The sequence below is a fragment of the Tetrahymena thermophila genome, assembly GCF_000189635.1.
Source record: "Tetrahymena thermophila SB210 genomic scaffold scf_8254796, whole genome shotgun sequence".
Lineage (NCBI taxonomy): Eukaryota > Ciliophora > Oligohymenophorea > Hymenostomatida > Tetrahymenidae > Tetrahymena > Tetrahymena thermophila.
This window is the reverse complement of record NW_002476552.1, coordinates 141903-162563: the sequence shown is the minus strand read 5'-3', so window position 1 is coordinate 162563 and position 20661 is coordinate 141903. Positions and strand designations below refer to the sequence as shown.

The 20661-nt window shown below is 23.3% G+C and overlaps 10 protein-coding genes across 10 annotated transcripts in view; all 10 read right to left on the bottom strand. All coding sequences in view use genetic code 6, as the record gives it.

Moving 5' to 3' along the window:
* Window positions 1-1188: 1188 nt before the first annotated feature.
* TTHERM_00967570 (zinc carboxypeptidase family protein) lies at window positions 1189-3015 on the bottom strand (the record flags this gene model as incomplete). Its single annotated transcript, XM_001008948.1, has 1 exon — window positions 1189-3015. One exon carries the CDS (start codon window positions 3013-3015, stop codon window positions 1189-1191), a length of 1827 nt encoding a protein of 608 aa, XP_001008948.1.
* Window positions 3016-3391: 376 nt separating this feature from the next.
* On the bottom strand, window positions 3392-5218 carry TTHERM_00967560 (zinc carboxypeptidase family protein; the record flags this gene model as incomplete). The annotated part of the gene is made up of 1 exon (XM_001008947.2): window positions 3392-5218. One exon carries the CDS (start codon window positions 5216-5218, stop codon window positions 3392-3394), a length of 1827 nt encoding a protein of 608 aa, XP_001008947.2.
* A 404-nt stretch (window positions 5219-5622) lies between these two features.
* TTHERM_00967550 (zinc carboxypeptidase family protein) lies at window positions 5623-7446 on the bottom strand (the record flags this gene model as incomplete). Its single annotated transcript, XM_001008946.3, has 1 exon — window positions 5623-7446. The coding sequence occupies one exon, from the start codon at window positions 7444-7446 to the stop codon at window positions 5623-5625; it is 1824 nt and encodes a 607-aa protein (XP_001008946.1).
* Window positions 7447-7946: 500 nt separating this feature from the next.
* On the bottom strand, window positions 7947-9770 carry TTHERM_000967549 (zinc carboxypeptidase family protein; the record flags this gene model as incomplete). The annotated part of the gene is made up of 1 exon (XM_012795863.1): window positions 7947-9770. One exon carries the CDS (start codon window positions 9768-9770, stop codon window positions 7947-7949), a length of 1824 nt encoding a protein of 607 aa, XP_012651317.1.
* A 392-nt stretch (window positions 9771-10162) lies between these two features.
* Window positions 10163-12306, bottom strand: TTHERM_000967548 (zinc carboxypeptidase family protein). The gene has a single exon (XM_012795862.1). The coding sequence runs from the start codon at window positions 12198-12200 to the stop codon at window positions 10215-10217; it is 1986 nt and encodes a 661-aa protein (XP_012651316.1). The 5' UTR covers window positions 12201-12306; the 3' UTR covers window positions 10163-10214.
* A 116-nt stretch (window positions 12307-12422) lies between these two features.
* On the bottom strand, window positions 12423-14246 carry TTHERM_000967547 (zinc carboxypeptidase family protein; the record flags this gene model as incomplete). The annotated part of the gene is made up of 1 exon (XM_012795861.1): window positions 12423-14246. One exon carries the CDS (start codon window positions 14244-14246, stop codon window positions 12423-12425), a length of 1824 nt encoding a protein of 607 aa, XP_012651315.1.
* A 369-nt stretch (window positions 14247-14615) lies between these two features.
* On the bottom strand, window positions 14616-14969 carry TTHERM_000967546 (zinc carboxypeptidase family protein; the record flags this gene model as incomplete). The annotated part of the gene is made up of 1 exon (XM_012795860.1): window positions 14616-14969. One exon carries the CDS (start codon window positions 14967-14969, stop codon window positions 14616-14618), a length of 354 nt encoding a protein of 117 aa, XP_012651314.1.
* Window positions 14970-15067: 98 nt separating this feature from the next.
* On the bottom strand, window positions 15068-16764 carry TTHERM_00967530 (zinc carboxypeptidase family protein; the record flags this gene model as incomplete). The annotated part of the gene is made up of 1 exon (XM_001008944.2): window positions 15068-16764. Exon 1 carries the CDS (start codon window positions 16658-16660, stop codon window positions 15068-15070), a length of 1593 nt encoding a protein of 530 aa, XP_001008944.2. The 5' UTR covers window positions 16661-16764.
* A 257-nt stretch (window positions 16765-17021) lies between these two features.
* TTHERM_00967520 (zinc carboxypeptidase family protein) lies at window positions 17022-18851 on the bottom strand (the record flags this gene model as incomplete). Its single annotated transcript, XM_001008943.1, has 1 exon — window positions 17022-18851. One exon carries the CDS (start codon window positions 18849-18851, stop codon window positions 17022-17024), a length of 1830 nt encoding a protein of 609 aa, XP_001008943.1.
* Window positions 18852-19220: 369 nt separating this feature from the next.
* Window positions 19221-20661, bottom strand: part of TTHERM_00966520 (zinc carboxypeptidase family protein) — a gene marked incomplete at both ends in the record, with an annotated part of 2273 nt that continues 832 nt past the window's right edge. The window contains one exon of the mRNA XM_001008942.3: window positions 19221-20661. This exon is cut by the window's right edge and continues 106 nt beyond it. Within this exon, the coding sequence (XP_001008942.3) occupies window positions 19221-20661 (1441 nt within the window).

Genomic DNA, 20661 nt, shown 5'->3' with positions numbered 1-20661 from the left:
TTAAGAAATATTTTTTAATTTAAAAGTTTATTCTATTTTGATATTTATTTAAAATTTACACAAATTTATTATAAAATATTAGCGAAATCAATGAATCATAAAAATTGAAAGTTATAAGCAAGTGTCTTAAATCAAAAAGATTAGTTGTCTTTAAAAAATAATTCTGATTATAAAGAAATCACGAAAAAAACGATGAATAAATATTTAATGTTTGATTAATATTATATAATATTTTGAAAAAATTTTTTAAATCTAAAATATAAACATATATATAGATTTTATTATTGATTTATATTTTTAAATATCATTCATTTCTATTTTTGTAAGTAAATAAATTATTTATAAAAAATAAAAAATAAAATTTACTTAAATTAATTAATTCCTCTTAAGCAACCCTTTAGTTTCTCCAAAAACAATCCAATAATTTGAAACTTTTAGTGTTATATTATTTCTTAATAAATTATATAAATGCCAAGCTTTTATATTCCAGTTATATTTTAGTCTGAAATATTATCCATCAATCATATTTCTATCATTTTTTATTTATCATGATTAAATAAATACCATGATTTAAATAAAACCTCTGGGAGAAATCAAATTTTACTTTTTATTTTAACTTTTGTGGTTATCAACTATAATTCCTTTGATAAAATGACTCAAAGATTAATAACTCATTTATAATTTTAAGGTATATGATTAGAGATTATTGAATTTGAAATAATAATCTAAGTAAATTAATATATTAAATAGAATGTACAAAGTTAATTTTAATAATTTTTAAAAATCTAAACATTATTATTAATTTAAATTATTTTAATAAAAAAATATTTATAAATCTAGTTTTAAAAAAACCATATAAAAAGAACAAGAGAATAATAAGTGTTATGTTTTTATTTCAAATTTGCTTCAATTTTTTTTTTGTTATCTTCAAATATATCTACCTATTCACAGAGACTGAATAAGTATATTTTTCAAATCACTGATTCTAGCATCATTTTTTAATTTTATTTTAAAATTTAATATCAAGAATTATAGCTTAAAATATTATTTTTAACAAATTATTTATTTTTTAATTAATTTCTGAAAAATATGTTTTTAGTAAATTCAATAATTTTTTTAATTTTTAAACAATAAAAATAAATATTCTATCAAATATCATTTTATATATCATAATATAACAAATTTTATTCAATTTAAAAACTCATTCACTATTTTTACATCCATTAAAATTAATTTGCTTCCATAATAATAAATGCCAAGATAAAATCTTAGATCATCAAATTATGTAAGCTTCTCTTTATATTTATCCTCTAATCCTAGCTTATACTCATAATTAGGATAATCTAACACTTCTAAAATTTACTCTTTCAAAAACAATCTTAGTTCTATCATATTCTCTCCACTTGTCTTAAATCCTGCTCCTTTTAATTATTTATCAATACCATAACTTGCACATTTAATTACAGATTGATTCTTTATTTGTAAGTAACAGCTTAAATAATCATGATATCCACTATTTTAATCAGCATTTGAATTTCTCATTAGGCCTATCATAAAATCATTACCTTCATTTAGACTTTCAACTTTTATCCTAAAAATATACTTCTAATCTTTTTATAAATTTGTATTTGATATATAATTCACCCAACTATTATTTAATTTTTCAATTTCATAATAACCATTTTCTTTTTTATTTACAACACAATTTCTCTACCCATCATTCAACTAAGTTGCAAACAATTTTAGATCTAAATTAGGTAAACTTTCCTAATATAAAGCCTTCAATTTGTTATCTTCCAAATTTATATTTCTGATTATATCAAATTTATTTTTGTCAGTAAAAGTATTAGTGAAATTAATCTATTTTAAGAAAGGTTTTACATCAACTAAGAACTTTTCAAACTATTATATGAATTCTTACCTCAAGAAACTCATTTTAGAATCTAAAATTTAAATCATTTATTTGATTTCTAAACTATCCTTTATTTCCTGTTCAAATTATTATTCCCCTCTTGACAAAGTTATTTAATGCTTAACATATTCTTCAATCAAATTTATTTTTTCCTCACTAATCTTATAAAAATCAATTTATTCCTTATTCTCCTTGAAAACTGCTGTGTTGAAAGTAAACTATTTAAGTAGAGGGTTTATTCTTTAAAGACTTTCACTTAGCTTGTTTAAGAATTAGTCAGAGCAAAAGTTTGATTTATTAGAAACAAGCTTCATGATTAAGTCAGATGTTAGTTATAAATCTCCAATTTAATTACTTTGATTTGTAATGTTAGTTTCCAAATCATTTCTAGTGTTATTATGATTTAGACTATTAACTTCAGGAATATCTAAATTGAAGAAAGAAATGTGGTCAATAAATGTAAGTAATTACTATTTAATGATGTTAGGATATTCCATGTTGAAATTTTTTTGCAATTAATTTGCTTAGGTAAGTAGACTTTACAACAGTTCAGTGTTTTTATCTTTTTGAGACTCCATTTGTGATATAAATTCTTTACAGAGAGTTGAATGATCTTGGAGGTTATTTGGTTTTTCGTTGTTAAGAAGCTACTTAAACTAGAGAATGTTTGAAATTTCTTAATATCTTTTGATGATTTACTAAGTATCAATAGGATATTTCAAGGCCTCATTGATCATCTTTTTTTAGATGATATCTATTTTATTTAAAAGCTCTTCTTTAAGTTGATGAAAGAAGTCTGTAATTTGCTTGACATAGTCAAGTGAAGATTAATTTGATGTAAGATCTATGAGATCTGAGATGATTTGGTAGTTATTGACTGGCGGCCATTTTGGGATGATGTTAGTGTCTGCTTCTTAAAAAATCTGGTCGATCATAAGATAGTTGATAGATTTAAAGTGAAGATCATGATTAAAACAGGAAGAGCAGTAAAAGAGTGGTTTAGATGAAGTAGGTTGTGTTAGTACATCATTTACTTAAATAAATTAGAGGTTTTTATTTGGATGCTTATTGCATTTAAGATTTTAGATGGTAATTTTATCCATTTTTCAGATTAGAGTGAAAAAAGATATTTTCTATGTGTTTTTGATTATGTATTTTGATAATTGATTTTAGTTTTGGTTTTTTTTAGAAAGGAAAGATACTTTTTCTAAAATTTTTTAAATTAGGTGTTAAATATTCTAATAAATAATAAAACAGGACTAAATACTTACAGTATTTTACTTCTGTGTTTTATATAATTAAATTAAAATTAGTCACAATAATAGAATATATATTAAAAACTTAATCTAAAATAAAAATATAAACATTTTTTTTGAGAAAAAAAAATTTAAAAAAAATATAAATTTGTTTTAAAAAGCTAGTCTAAAAAATCAATCGCCAGACCTCACTTTTCCTCTTATATTATATATATAATTTAATTCAATTTATAAACTCATTCACTACTTTTACATCCATTAAAATTAATTTGCTTCCTTAATAACAAATGCCAATATAAAATCTTAGATCATCAAATTATGTAAGCTTCTATTTATATTGATCATGTAATCCTAGTTTAAACTCATAATTAGGATAATCTAACACTTCTAAAATCTACTCTTTCAAACACAATCTTAATTCTATCATATCTCCGCTTGTCTTAAATCCTGCTCCCTTTAATTATTTATGAATACCATAAGATCCATTTTTAATTACATATTGATTATATTTCTTTAAGTAACAGCTTAAATAATCATTACATCCTACATTTTAATCAGCATTTGAATTTCTCATTAGACCTATCATAAAATAACCTTCATTTTGACTTACAATTTTTATCCTAAAAATATACTTCTAATCTTTTTATAAATTTGTATTTGATATACAATTCATCCAATCATTATTATTTAATTTTTCAATTTCAATTTCATAATGACCATTTTCTTTTTTATTTACCACACAATATTTCTACCCATTTTAAAATTAAGTTGCATACAATTTTAAATCTAAATTTGGTAAACTTTCCTCATATAAAGCATAATAAAATCTTTTATCTTTCAAATTTCTGAAGAAATCAAATTTATTTTTGTCAGTAAAACTATTAGTAAAATTAATCTATTTTAAGAAAGGTTTTACATCAACTAAGAAATTTTCAAACTATTAAATGAATTCTTACCTCAAGAAACTCATTTTACAATCTACAATTTAAGTCATTTATTTAATTTCATAACTATCCTTTACTTCCTATTCATATTACTATTCCCCTCTTGACAAAGTTATTGAATGCTTTACATATTCTTCTATCAAATTCATTTTTTCTTCGCTAATCTTGGAAAAGTCAATTTATTCTTTATTTTTCTTGAACACTACTGTATTGAAAGTAAACTATTTAATTAGATGATTTAGGCTTTAAAGACTCTCGTTTAGCTTGTCTAAGAATTAGTCAGAGCATAAATTTGATTTATTAGAAACAAGTTTCATGATTAATTCTGATGTTAGTTTTAAATCTCCACTTTAATTATTTTGATTTGTAATGTTAGTTTCCTAATGATCTCTATTGTTATTATGATCTGTACTAGTAACTTCAGAAATATCTAAATTGAAGAAAGAAATTTGTTCAATAAAAGTAAATAATTACTATTTAATGGTGTGAGGATATTCCATGCTGAAATTTGTTTTTAATTAATTTGCTTCGCTTAGTAGAATTTACAACAATTCAGTGTTTTTATCTTTTTGAGACTCCATTTGTGAGATAAATTGTTTGCAGAGAGCTGAATGATCTTGGAGGTTATTATATTATTCGTTGTTAAGAATCTGCTTAAACTGAAGAATGTTTGAAATTTCTTAATATCTTTTGATGACTTGCTATGTATCAATAGGATATTTCAAGGCTTCATTGATCATCTTTTTTTAGATGACATCTATTTTATTTAGAAATTCATCTTTGAATTGATGAAAGAAGTCTGTAATTTGTTTGACATAGTCAAGTGAAGATTAATTGGAAGTAAGATCAATGAGATCTGAGATGATTTGGTAGTTATTAACTGGCGGCCATTTTGGGATTATGTTTGTCTCTGCTTCTTAAAAAATCTGATCGATCATAAGATAGTTGATAGATTTAAAGTGAAGATCATGATTAAAACAGGAAGAGCAGTAAAAGAGAGATTTAATGGAAGTAGGTTGTGTCAGAACATCATTTACTTAAATAAATTGAAGGTTTTTATTTGGATGCTTATAACATTTTAGATTTTAGATGGTAAATTTATCCATTTATAAGATTATATAAAGAAAAGGTATTTTCAATGTATTTATTATTATTTTTTTTTAGATTTATGAGTTGTCTTTGAATTTTATAAATTTAAAAGAAAGGTACTTTTTTGAGAATATTATAAGAAGATTTGAAATATTTTAATATATAATAAATAAGGACAATATATTTTGAGTATTTTGGTTATATCTTATAATGTTGTTTTATTAAAATTAATTGATAATAATAGAATATTCATAGAAACATAATTTAATTTCAAATTATAAATATTTTTAGCAGAAAATATGCTTATTTTTTGGAAAAAAGATTAGATTTAATAAAAAGAATTTTTGGTATTTATTTATTTTATTTTTTTAAGTAAATATATCTATAAAATATTGTATTGTTATTTTATATAAAGTTTAATTCAATTTATAAACTCATTCACTATTTTTACATCCATTAAAATTAATTTGCTTCCTTAATTATAAATGCCAAGATAAAATCTTAGATCATCAAATTATGTAAGCTTCTCTTTATATTTATCCTCTAATCCTAGCTTATACTCATAATTAGGATAATCTAACAATTCTAAAATCTACTCTTTCAAGCACAATCTTAGTTCTATCATATTCTCTCCACTTGTCTTAAATCCTGCTCCCTTTAATTATTTATCAATACCATAACCTCCATGTTTAATTACAGATTGATTATTTTTCTTTAAGTAACAACTTAAATACTCTGAATATCCTAAATTTTAATCAGCATTTGAATTTCTCATAAGACCTATCATAAATCGCTAATCTTCATTTAGACTTTCAACTCTTATCCTAAAAATATACTTCTAATCTTTTTATAAATTTGTATTTGATAAACAATTAATCCAAGCATTATTATTTTATTTTTCAATTTCATAATAACCATTTTCTTTTTTATTTACTGCACAATTTGTCTACCCATTATAAAACTAAGTTGCAAACAATTTTAAATCTAAATTTGGTAAACTTTCTTAAAACAAAGCATTCAATTAGTTATCTTTCAAGTTTCTGAAGAAATCAAATTTATTTTTGTCAGTAAAACTATGAGTGAAATTAATCTATTTTAAGAAAGGTTTTACATCAACTAAGAACTTTTCAAACTATTATATGAATTCTTACCTCAAGAAACTCATTTTAGAATCTAAAATTTAAATCATTTATTTAATTTCTTAACTATCCTTTACTTCCTATTCAAATTATTATTCCCCTCTTGACAAAGTTATTGAATGCTTAACATATTCTTCTATCAAATTTATTTTTTCTTCACTAATCTTGGAAAAGTCAATTTATTCTTTATTCTCTTTGAAAACTACTGTTTTGAAAGTAAACTATTTAAGTAGAGGATTTATTCTTTAAAGACTCTCACTTAACTTGTTTAAGAATTAGTCAGAACAAAAGTTTGATTTATTAGAAACAAGCTTCATGATTAAGTCAGATGTTAGTTTTAAATCTTCAATTTAATTACTTTGATTTATAATGTTAGTTTCCTAATGATTTCTAGTGTTGCTATGATTTTCACTATTAACTTCAGGAATATCTAAATTGAAGAAAGAAATGTGGTCAATAAAAGTAAATAATTACTATTTAATGATCTGAGGATATTCCATGTTGAAATTTGTTTTTAATAAATTTGCTTAGGTAAGTAGACTTTGCAATAATTCAGTGTTTTTATCTTTTTGAGACTCCATTTGTGAGATAAATTCTTTACATAGAGTTGAATGATCTTGGAGGTTATTTGGTTATTCGTTGTTAAGAACCTACTTAAACTAATGAATGTTGGAAATTTCTTAATATCTTTTGATAATTTGCTATGTATCAATAGGATATTTCAAAGCTTCGTTGATCATCTTTTTTTAGACTACATCTATTTTATTTAAAAATTCTTCTTTGAGTTAATGAAAGAAATCTGTAATTTGCTTGACATAGTCAAGTGAAGATTAATTGGAAGTAAGATCAATGAGATCTGAGATGATTTGATAGTTGTTGACTGGTGGCCACTTTGGGATGATATTAGTGTCTGCCTCTTAAAAAATCTGATCTATCATAAGATAGTTGATAGATTTAAAGTGAAGATCGTGATTAAAACAGGAGGAACAGTAAAAGAGAGGTTTAGTGGAAGTAGGTTGTGTTAGGACATCATTTACTTAAATAAATTGAAGATTTTTATTAGGATGCTTCTTACATTTTAGATTTTAGATTGTAATTTTATCCATTTAAAAGATTAGAGAGAGGAAAGATATTTTCTTGTATTTATATATTTTTTTGAGATTTAATGTGAGTTTTGTTTGAATTTTAGAAATTAAAAAGAAAGATACTTATTTGAGTACATAAAAAGAAGATATTAATATTCTAATAGATAATAAATAAGGACTATATTTTTCGAATTTTGGTTATATCTAATAATGTTGTTTGATTAGAATTAATTGATAATAATAGATTATTCATAGACATAGACATATTATTTATTTCAAATTATAAATATTTTTTTGAATAAAAAAATTAATTTTTCATAAAATATTAAATAAAAGGCCTTTCTTTTTAATAAAATCACAGGTAGATCTGTTAGATAAATTCTGACAAATTAAAATAAAAAAAGCAAGAAGGCTACTTAGCTTTCAAATTTTAAATAAAATCTTATTGAAATTCCGCTGACATTATGTATGTATCCAGTCAGCGGAATTTCAATACCTGGATTTGCAATATATAATTTAATTCAATTTATAAACTCATTCACTATTTTTACATCCATTAAAATTAATTTGCTTCCTTAATTACGAATGCCAAGAAAAAATCTTAGATCATCAAATTATGTTAGTTTCTGTTTATATTAATCCTTTAATCCTAGCTTATACTCATAATTAGGATAATCTAACACTTCTAAAATCTACTCTTTCAAACACAATCTTAGTTCTATCATATTCTCTCCACTTGTCTTAAATACTGCTCCCTTTAATTATTTATCAATACCATAACCTCCATATTTAATTACAGATTGATTATTTTTCTATAAGTGACAACTTAAATACTCTGAATATCCATAAGTTTAATCAGCATTTGAATTTCTCATTAGACCTATCAAAAAAGTATAACCTTCATTTAGACTTTCAACTTTTATCCTAAAAATATACTTCTAATCTTTTTATAAATTTGTATTTGATATACAATTCACCCAACTACTATTATTTAATAATACAATTTCATAATAACCATTTTCTTTTTTATTTACTGCACAATTTGTCTACCCATTATTAAACTAAGTTGCAAACAATTTTAGATCTAAATTCGGTAAACTTTCCTCAAATAAAGCATTCCATTTGTAATCTTTCAAATTTCTGAAGAAATCAAATTTATTTTTGTCAGTAAAACAATTAGTGAAGTTAATTTATTTTAAGAAAGGTTTTACATCAACTAAGAACTTCTCAAACTATTATATGAATTCTTACTTCAAGAAACTCATTTTAGAATCTACAATTTAAGTCATTTATTTTATTTCTAAACTATCCTTTACTTCCTATTCATATTACTATTCCCCTCTTGACAAAGCTATTGAATGCTTAACATATTCTTCTATCAAATTTATTTTTTCCTCGCTAATCTTGGAAAAGTCAATTTATACTTTATTCTCTTTGAAAACTGCTGTGTTGAAAGTAAACTATTTAAGTAGAGGATTTATTCTTTAAAGACTCTCACTTAACTTGTTTAAGAATTAGTCAGAGCAAAAGTTTGATTTATTAGAAACAAGCTTCATGATTAAGTCAGATGTTAGTCTTAAATCTTCAATTTAATTACTTTGATTTATAATGTTAGTTTCCTAATGATTTCTAGTGTTGCTATGATTTTCACTATTAACTTCAGGAATATCTAAATTGAAGAAAGAAATGTGGTCAATAAAAGTAAATAATTACTATTTAATGATCTGAGGATATTCCATGTTGAAATTTGTTTTTAATAAATTTGCTTAGGTAAGTAGACTTTGCAATAATTCAGTGTTTTTATCTTTTTGAGACTCCATTTGTGAGATAAATTCTTTACATAGAGTTGAATGATCTTGGAGGTTATTTGGTTATTCGTTGTTAAGAACCTACTTAAACTAATGAATGTTGGAAATTTCTTAATATCTTTTGATAATTTGCTATGTATCAATAGGATATTTCAAAGCTTCGTTGATCATCTTTTTTTAGACTACATCTATTTTATTTAAAAATTCTTCTTTGAGTTAATGAAAGAAATCTGTAATTTGCTTGACATAGTCAAGTGAAGATTAATTGGAAGTAAGATCAATGAGATCTGAGATGATTTGATAGTTGTTGACTGGTGGCCACTTTGGGATGATATTAGTGTCTGCCTCTTAAAAAATCTGATCTATCATAAGATAGTTGATAGATTTAAAGTGAAGATCGTGATTAAAACAGGAGGAACAGTAAAAGAGAGGTTTAGTGGAAGTAGGTTGTGTTAGGATATCATTTACTTAAATAAATTGAAGATTTTTATTAGGATGCTTCTTGCATTTTAGATTTTAGATTGTAATTTTATCCATTTATAAGATTAGAGAGAGGAAAGATATTTTCTATGTATTTATATTTTTTTTGAGATTTAATGTGAGTTTTGTTTGAATTTTAGAAATTAAAAAGAAAGATACTTTTTGAGTACATAAAAAGAAGATATTAATATTCTAATAGATAATAAATAAGGACTATATTTTTCAGAATATTGGTTATATCTAATAATGTTGTTTGATTAAAATTAATTGATAAAAATAGATTATTCATAGACATAGACATATAATTTATTTCAAATTATAAATATTTTTAAGAAAAAATATGCTTATTTTTTTGAATAAAGTTAAAATTTATTAGAAAGAATAATTTTATTAAAAAATAAAAAATTATTTTGGTTTTAAAAATTAAATAAAAATTTTTTTTTATTTTTAAAAAAGAAAAATAAATATTTCTACCACTATCATAATAAAAAAAAATTTAATTCAATTTATAAACTCATTCACTATTTTTACATCCATTAAAATTAATTTGCTTCCTTAATTATGAATTCCAAGATAAAATCTTAGATCATCAAATTAATGAAGTTTATTTTTGTATATATCCTCTAATCCTAGCTTATACTCATAATTAGGATAATCTAACACTTCTAAAATATACTTTTTCAAACACAATCTAAGTTCTATTATATTCTCTTCACTTGTCTAAAATCCTGCTCCCTTTAATTATTTATCAATACCAAATCTTCCACATTTAAATACAGATTGATTAATTTTCTATAAATAACAACTTAAATACTCTAAATATCCTAACATTTAATCAGCAATTGAATTTCTCACTAGACCTATCATAAAAACTTGATTCTCATTTAGATTTTCAACTTTTATCCTAAATATATACTTCTTATCTTATTATAAATTTGTATTTGATATACAATTCACCCAACCATCAGTATTTAATTTTTCAATTTCATAATAACCATTTTCTTTTTTATTTACCACACAATTTGTCTACCCATCGCTCCACTAAGTTGCTAACAATTTTAGATCTAAATTTGGTAAACTTTCCTCATAAAAAGCGTTCCATTTGTTATCTTTCAAATTTCTAAAGAAATCAAATTTATTTTTGTCAGTAAAACTATTAGTGAAGTTAATTTATTTTAAGAAAGGTTTTACATCAACTAAGAACTTTTCAAACTATTATATGAATTCTTACCTCAAGAAACTCATTTTAGAATCTACAATTTAAGTCATTTATTTAATTTCTTAACTATCCTTTACTTCCTTTTAAAATTATTATTCCCCTCTTGACAAAGCTATTTAATGCTTAACATATTCTTCTATCAAATTTATTTTTTCCTCGCTAATCTTGGAAAAGTCAATTTATTCTTTATTGTCCTTGAAAACTGCTGTGTTGAAACTAAACTATTTAAGTAGAGGGTTTATTCTTTAAAGACTCTCACTTAACTTGTTTAAGAATTAGTCAGAGCAAAAATTTGATTTATTAGAAACAAGCTTCATGATTAAGTCAGATGTTAGTTTTAAATCTTCAATTTAATTACTTTGATTTATAATGTTAGCTTCCTAATGGTTTGTAGTGATATAATGATTTGTACTACTAACTTCAGGAATATCTAAATTGAAGAAATAAATTTGGTCAATAAAAGTAAATAATTACTATTTAATGGCGTGAGGATATTCTATGTTGAAATTTTTTTGCAATTAATTTGTTTAGGTAAGTAGACTTTACAACAATTCAGTATTTTTATCTTTTTGAGACTCCATTTGTGAGATAAATTCTTTACATAAAGTTGAATTATCTTGGAGGTTATTTGGTTATTCGTTGTTAAGAATCTACTTAAACTAATGAATGTTTGAAATTTCTTAATATCTTTTGATGATTTGCTATGTATCAATAGGATATTTCAAGGCTTCGTTGATCATCTTTTTTTAGACTACATCTATTTTATTTAAAAATTCTTCTTTGAGTTGGTGAAAGAAGTCTGTAATTTGCTTGATATAGTCAAGTGAAGATTAATTGGAAGTAAGATCAATGAGATCTGATATGATTTGATAGTTGTTGACTGGTGGCCACTTTGGGATGATATTAGTGTCTGCTTCTTAAATAATCTAATCGATCATAAGATAGTTGATAGATTTAAATTGAAGATCGTGATTAAAACAGGAGGAGCAGTAAAAGAGAGGTTTAGAGGAAGTAGGTTGTGTTAGAACATCATTTACTTAAATAAATTGAAGGTTTTTATTTGGATGCTTATTGCATTTAAGATTTTAGATGGTAACTTTATCCATATAAAGATTAGAGTTAGAAGAGATATTTTTAATGTATTTTTTATTATATTTTGATAGTTTATTAGATTTTTCTTTGAATTTTAGAAATTAAAAAGAAAGAAATTTTTTTGAGGATCTTATAAGAAGATGTTAATATTCTAATAGATTATAAATTATAGCCATTATCACATAAATATTCCTCTGTTAGGAAATAAAAATATAATATTAGAACAATAAATATTATTTAATAAAATTAAAAATAATTTAATAGAAATAAAAAAAGTTTTGAAAAGTGTTTTCCTTTTAAAAGAAAAAAATAAAAATGTTTAATTTAATAAAATTTTTAAAAAAAAAAAATAAATATATCTACCTAATATCATATTATTATTATATATATAATTTAATTCAATTTATAAACTCATTCACTATTTTTACATCCATTAAAATTAATTTGCTTCCTTGTTAATAAATTCCAAGATAAAATCTTAGATCATCAAATTATGTAAGCTTCTCTTTATATTCATCCTGTAATCCTAGCTTATACTCATAATTAGGATAATCTAACACTTCTAAAATCTATTCTTTCAAGCACAATCTTAGTTCTATCATATTCTCTCCACTTGTCTTAAATCCTGCTCCCTTTAATTATTTATCTATACCATAACCTCCACATTTAATTACAGATTGATTATTTTTCTATAAGTAACGACTTAAATACTCTGAATATCCTACATTTTAATCAGCATTTGAATTTCTCATTAGACCTATCATAAATAATTAACCTTAATTTAGACTTTCAACTTTTATCCTAAAAATATACTTCTAATCTTTTTATAAATTTGTATTTGATATACAATTCATCCAAGCATTATTATTTAATTTTTCAATTTCATAATAACCATTTTCTTTTTTATTTACCGCACAATTTCTCTACCCATCCTTCCACTAAGTTGCAAACAATTTTAGATCTAAATTTGGTAAACTTTCCTCATACAAAGCATTCAATTATTTATCTTTCAAATTTCTGAAGAAATCAAATTTATTTTTGTCAGTAAAAGTATTAGTGAAATTAATCTATTTTAAGAAAGGTTTTACGTCAACTAAGAACTTTTCAAACTATTATATGCATTCTTCTCTCAAGAAACTCATTTTAGAATCTATTATTTAAGTCATTTATTTGATTTCTAAACTATCCTTTACTTCCTATTCATATTTCTATTCCCCTCTTGACAAAGCTATTGAATGATTAACATATTCTTCTATCAAATTTATTTTTTCCTCACTAATCTTTGAAAAGTCAATTTATTTTTTATTCTCCTTAAAAACTGCTGTGTTGAAAGTAAACTATTTAAGTAGAGGATTTATTCTTTAAAGATTTTCACTTAGCTTGCTTAAGAATTAGTCAGAGCAAAAGTTTGATTTATTAGAAACAAGCTTCATGATTAAGTCAGATGTTAGTTTTAAATCTCCAATTTAATTACTTTGATTTATAATGTTAGTTTCCTAATGATTTCTAGTGTTATTATGATTTGCAATACTAACCTCAGGAATATCTAAATTGAAGAAAGAAATTTGGTCAATAAAAGTAAATAATTACTATTTAAGAATGTGAGGAACTTCCATGTTAAAATTCTTTTGCAATTAATTTGCTTAGGTAAGTAGACTTTACAACAATTCAGTGTTTTTATCTTTTTGAGACTCCATTTGTGAGATAAATTCTTTACATATTGTTGAATGATCTTTGAGGTTATTTGGTTATTCATTGTTAAGAATCTACTTAAATTAAAGAATGTTTGAAATTTCTTAATATCTTTTGATGATTTGCTATGTATCAATAGGATATTTCAAGGTTTCATTAATCATCTTTTTTTAGATGACATCTATTTTATTTAAAAATTCTTCTTTGAGTTGATGAAAGAAGTCTGTAATTTGTTTGACATAGTCAAGTGAAGATTAATTGGAAGTAAGATCAATGAGATCTGAGATGACTTGATAGTTGTTGACTGGTGGCCATTTTGGGATGATATTAGTGTCTGCTTCTTAAAAAATCTGATCTATCATTAGATAGTTGATAGATTTAAAGTGAAGATCGTGATTAAAACAGGAAGAGCAGTAAAATAGAGGTTTAGTGGAAGTAGGTTGTGTTAGGACATCATTTACTTAAATAAATTGAAGATTTTTATTTGGATGCTTATTGCATTTTAGATTTTAGATGGTAATTTTATCCATTTATAAGATTAGAGTGAGAAGATATATTTTAAATGTATTTTTGATTATATTTTGATATTTAATTAGAGTTTTCTTTGAATTTTAGAAATTAAAATGAAAGTTGCATATCTAAATACTTTATAAAAAGATGTTAAATATTCTAATAGATAACAAATTAGGACTCTTTATTTTGAGAATTTTAGTGATATCTTAGAAAGTTGTTAGATTAAAATTAATAAATATAATATAATATTCATAAGAAACATTATTTACTATCAAATTATAAATACTTTTAGAACAAAATATGCTCAATAATTTAAAAAATTTTTAAATATGAAAAGAAATATTCTATCAAATATCATACTATTATTAATATATATAAAATTTAATTCAATATACAAACTCATTCACTATTTTTACATCCATTAAAATTAATTTGCTTCCTTAAAAATAAGTACCAAGATAAAATCTTAGATCATCAAATTATGTAAGCTTCTCTTTATATTTATCCTGTAATCCTAGCTTATACTCATAATTAGGATAATCTAACACTTCTAAAATCTAATCTTTCAAGCACAATCTTAGTTCTATCATATTCTCTCCACTTGTCTTAAATCCTGCTCCCTTTAATTATTTATCTATACCCAAATCTCCACATTTAATTACAGATTGATTATTTTTCTATAAGCGACAACTTAAATACTCTGAATATCCTACATTTTAATCAGCATTTGAATTTCTCATTAGACCTATCATAAAACATTGAGTCACATTTAGACTTTCAACTTTTATCCTAAAAATATACTTCTAATCTTTTTATAAATTTGTATTTGATATAAAATTCACCCAATCACTATTATTTAATTTTCAATTTCATAATAACCATTTTCTTTTTTATTTACCACACTATCTCTCTACCCATTCTAATACTAAGTTGCAAACAATTTTAGATCTAAATTTGGTAAACTTTCCTCATATAAAGCATAATAAAATCTTTTATCTTTCAAATTTCTGAAGAAATCAAATTTATTTTTGTCAGTAAAAGTATTAGTGAAATTAATCTATTTTAAGAAAGGTTTTACATCAACTAAGAACTTTTCAAACTATTATATGAATTCTTACCTCAAGAAACTCATTTTAGAATCTACAATTTAAGTCATTTATTTTATTTCTAAACTATCCTTTACTTCCTATTCATATTACTATTCCCCTCTTGACAAAGCTATTGAATGCTTAACATATTCTTCTATCAAATTTATTTTTTCCTCGCTAATCTTGGAAAAGTCAATTTATACTTTATTCTCCTTGAAAACTGCTGTGTTGAAAGTAAACTATTTAAGTAGAGGATTTATTCTTTAAAGACTCTCACTTAACTTGTTTAAGAATTAGTCAGAGCAAAAGTTTGATTTATTAGAAACAAGCTTCATGATTAAGTCAGATGTTAGTTTTAAATCTACAATTTAATTACTTTGATTTATTATATTAGTTTCCTAGTGATTTCTAGTGTTATTATGATTTGCACTACTAACTTCAGGAATATCTAAATTGAAGAAAGAAATGTGGTCAATAAAAGTAAACAATTACTATTTAATGATCTGAGGATATTCCATGTTGAAATTTGTTTTTAATTAATTTGCTTAGGTAAGTAGACTTTACAACAATTCAGTGTTTTTATCTTTTTGAGACTCCATTTGTGAGATAAATTCTTTACATAGTGTTGAATGATCTTGGAGGTTATTTGGCTATTAGTTGTTAAGAATCTACTTAAACTAATGAATGTTTGAAATTTCTTAATATCTTTTGATGATTTGCTATGTATCAATAGGATATTTTAAGGCTTCATTGATAGTCTTTTTTTAGATGACTTCTATTTTATTTAAAAACTCTTCTTTGAGTTGATGAAAGAAATCTGTAATTTGCTTGACATAGTCAAGTGAAGATTAATTAGAAGTAAGATCGATGAGATCTGAGATGACTTGATAGTTGTTGACTGGTGGCCATTTTGGGATGATATTAGTGTCTGCCTCTTAAAAAATCTGATCGATCATAATATAGTTGATAGATTTAAAGTGAAGATCGTGATTAAAACAGGAGGAGCAGTAAAAGAGAGGTTTAGAGGAAGTAGGTTGTGTTAGAACATCATTTACTTAAATAAATTGAAGGTTTTTATTTGGATGCTTATTGCATTTTAGATTTTAGGTGGTAATTCTATCCATTTATAAGATTAGAGTGAAAAGATATTTTTTCAATATATTTTTGATTATTTTTAGAAGGTTAATTTGAGTTTTCTTTGAATTTTATAAATTAAAAAGAAGATAATTTTTTGAGTACCATTTAAGAAGATATTAAATATTCTAATAGATAATAAATTAGGCCTATATTTTTTCAGAATTTTGGTTATATCTTATAATGTTGCTATATTAAAGTAAATTCATTATAATAGAATTTTCATAAAAAACATAATTTACTTTCAAATTATAAATATAGTTAGAAAAAAATTTTCTTATTTTTTTGAATAAAACATAAATCTTAAAATGATCCTTTATTTTTCTTAATATTAATTTTCCATAGGAGAAAAAGTTACTTCCTTTTAGTAAAAAATAGTTTTTAACAAATTTGAGCACATTTAGATTAAGTCACAGAGTATATATACAATACTCACAGAGAGATATTTTGTGTATTTATTTCAAAAAAAAAAACAAGATAAATTATTTTTATTAAATCAAAAAATTAAATTTCGCTTATTGTAAATCGAAATGGCATTTTACTCTATATAAAATATAAATATAATTTAATTCAAATTATAAACTCATTCACTATTTTTACATCCATTAAAATTAATTTGCTTCCTTAAAAATAAGTACCAATATAAAATCTTAGATCATCAAATTATGTAAGCTTCTCTTTATATTAATCCTGTAATCCTAGCTTATACTCATAATTAGGATAATCTAACACTTCTAAAATCTACTCTTTCAAGCACAATCTTAGTTCTATCATATTCTCTCCACTTGTCTTAAATCCTGCTCCCTTTAATTATTTATCAATACCATTACTTCCAGATTTAATTACAGATTGATTATTTTTCTCTAAGTAACAACTTAAATAGTCATTATATCCTAAATTTTAATAAGCATTTGAATTTCTCATTAGACCTATCATAAAACATTGAGTCACATTTAGACTTTCAACTTTTATCCTAAAAATGTACTTCTAATCTTTTTATAAATTTGTATTTGATATACAATTCACCCAACTAGTATTATTTAATTTTTCAATTTCATAATAACCATTTTCTTTTTTATTTACCACACTATCTCTCTACCCATTCTAATACTAAGTTGCAAACAATTTTAGATCTGAAATGAATTAAATTTCATCAAATAAAACACCCAATTATTTATCTTTCAAATTTATATTTCTGATGAAATCAAATTTATTTTTGTCAGTAAAACTATTAGTGAAATTAATCTATTTTAAGAAAGGTTTTACATCAACTAAGAACTTTTCAAATTATTATATGAATTCTTCTCTCAAGAAACTCATTTTAGAATCTACAATTTAAGTCATTTATTTTATTTCTAAACTATCCTTTACTTCCTATTCATATTACTATTCCCCTCTTGACAAAGCAATTGAATGCTTTACATATTCTTCTATCAAATTTATTTTTTCCTCACTAATCTAGGAAAAATCAATTTGTTCTTTGTTCTCCTTGAAAACTGCTGTGTTGAAAGTAAACTATTTAAGTAGAGGGTTTATTCTTTAAAGAATCTCACTTAGCTTGTTTAAGAATTAGTCAGAGCAAAAGTTTGATTTATTAGAAACAAGCTTCATGATTAAGTCAGATGTTAGTTTTAAATCTACAATTTAATTACTTTGATTTATAATGTTAGTTTCCTAATGATTTCTAGTGTTATTATGATTTGTACTACTAACTTCAGGAATATTTAAATTGAAGAAAGAAATGTGATCAATAAAAGTAAATAATTATTATTTAATGATGTGAGGATATTCCATGTTGAAATTTGTTTTTAATTAATTTGCTTAGGAAAGTAGACTTTACAATAATTCAGTGTTTTTATCTTTTTGAGACTCCATTTTTGAGATAAATTCTTTACAGAGAGTTGAATGATCTTAGAGGTTATTTAGTTATTCGTTGTTAAGAATCTACTTAAACTAAAGAATATTTGAAATTTCTTAATATCTTTTGATGATTTGTTGTGTATCAATAGGATATTTCAAAGCTTCGTTGATAGTCTATTTTTAGATGATATCTATTTTATTTAAAAACTCTTCTTTGAATTAATTAAAGAAGTCTGTAATTTGCTTGACATAGTCAAGTGAAGATTAATTGGAAGTAAGATCGATGAGGTCTGAGATGATTTGATAGTTGTTGACTGGTGGCCATTTTGGGATGATGTTAGTGTCTGCTTCTTAAAAAATCTGATCAATCATAAGATAGTTGATAGATTTAAAGTGAAGATCGTGATTAAAACAGGAAGAGCAGTAAAAGAGAGGTTTAGTGGAAACAGGTTGTGTTAGGACATCATTTACTTAAATAAATTGGAGGTTTTTATTTGGATGCTTATTGCATTTAAGATTTTAGATGGTAATTTTATCCATTTATTAGATTAGAATGAGAGGAGAGACTTTCAATATGTTTTTGATTATTTTTTAGTAATTAATTTGAGTTTTCTTTGAATTTTATAAGTTAAAAAGAAAGATACTTCATTGAGTACTTTATAAAAATGTTAAATATTCTAATAGATAATAAATTAGGATTTAATATTTTCAGAATTGATTATATCTTATTATGTTTTTAAATTAAAAATAATTAATAATAATATATTATTGATAAGAAACATAATTAACTTTCAAATTATAAAAATTTTGAGGACAAAATATGTTTATTTTATAATTTAAAAATTTTTAAATATGAAAGGAAATATTCTATCAAATATCATACTATTATTAATATATATAAAATTTAATTCAATTTATAAACTCATTCACTATTTTTACATCCATTAAAATTAATTTGCTTCCTAAATTCCAAATACCAAGATAAAATCTTAGATCATCAAATTATGTAAGCTTCTCTTTATATTAATCCTGTAATCCTAGCTTATATTCATAATTAGGATAATCTAACACTTCTAAAATCTACTCTTTCAAGCACAATCTTAGTTCTATCATATTCTCTCCACTTGTCTTAAATCCTGCTCCCTTTAATTATTTATCAATACCATAACCTCCATGTTTAATTACAGATTGATTATTTTTCTATAAGTAACAACTTAAACGCTCATCATATCCTACACTTTTATCAGCATTTGAATTTCTCATTAGACCTATCATAAAAAAATGATCTTCTTTTAGACTTTCAACTTTTATCCTAAAAATATACTTCTAATCTTTTTATAAATTTGTATTTGATATAAAATTCACCCACCAATCACTCTTATTTAATATTTCAATTTCATAATAACCATTTTCTTTTTTATTTACCACACTATTTCTCTACCCATCCTTCCACTAAGTTGCAAACAATTTGAGATCTAAATTAGGTAAACTTTCCTAAAATAAAGCCTTCAATTTGTTATCTTCTAAATTTATATTTCTGAAGTAATCAAATTTATTTTTGTCAGTAAAACTATTAGTGAAATTAATCTATTTTAAGAAAGGTTTTACATCAACTAAGAACTTTTCAAATTATTATACAAATTCTTACCTCAAGAAACTCATTTTAGAATCTATAATTTAAGTCATTTATTTGATTTCTAAACTATCCTTTACTTCTTATTCAAATTATTATTCCCCTCTTGACAAAGCTATTGAATGCTTAACATATTCTTCTATCAAATTTATTTTTTCCTCACTAATCTTGGAAAAATCAATTTGTTCTTTGTTCTCCTTGAAAACTGCTGTGTTGAAAGTAAACTATTTAAGTAGAGGGTTTATTCTTTAAAGACTCTCACTTAGCTTATTTAAGAATTAGTCAGAGCAAAAGTTTGATTTATTAGAAACAAGCTTCATGATTAAGTCAGATGTTAGTTTTAAATCTCCAAAATTACTTTGATTTATAATGTTAGTTTCCTAATGATTTCCAGTGTTATTATGATTTGTACTACTAACTTCAGGAATACCTAAATTGAAGAAAGAAATGTTATCAATAAAAGTAAATAATTATTATTTAATGATCTGAGGATATTCCATGTTGAAATTTGTTTTTAATTAATTTGCTTAGGTAAGTAGACTTTACAATAATTCAGTGTTTTTATCTTTTTGAGACTCCATTTATGAGATAAATTCTTTACAAAGAGTTGAATGATCTTGAAGGTTATTTGATTATTCGTTGTTAAGAATCTACTTAAACTAAAGAATGTTTGAAATTTCCTAATATCTTTTGATGATTTGTTGTGTATCAATAGGA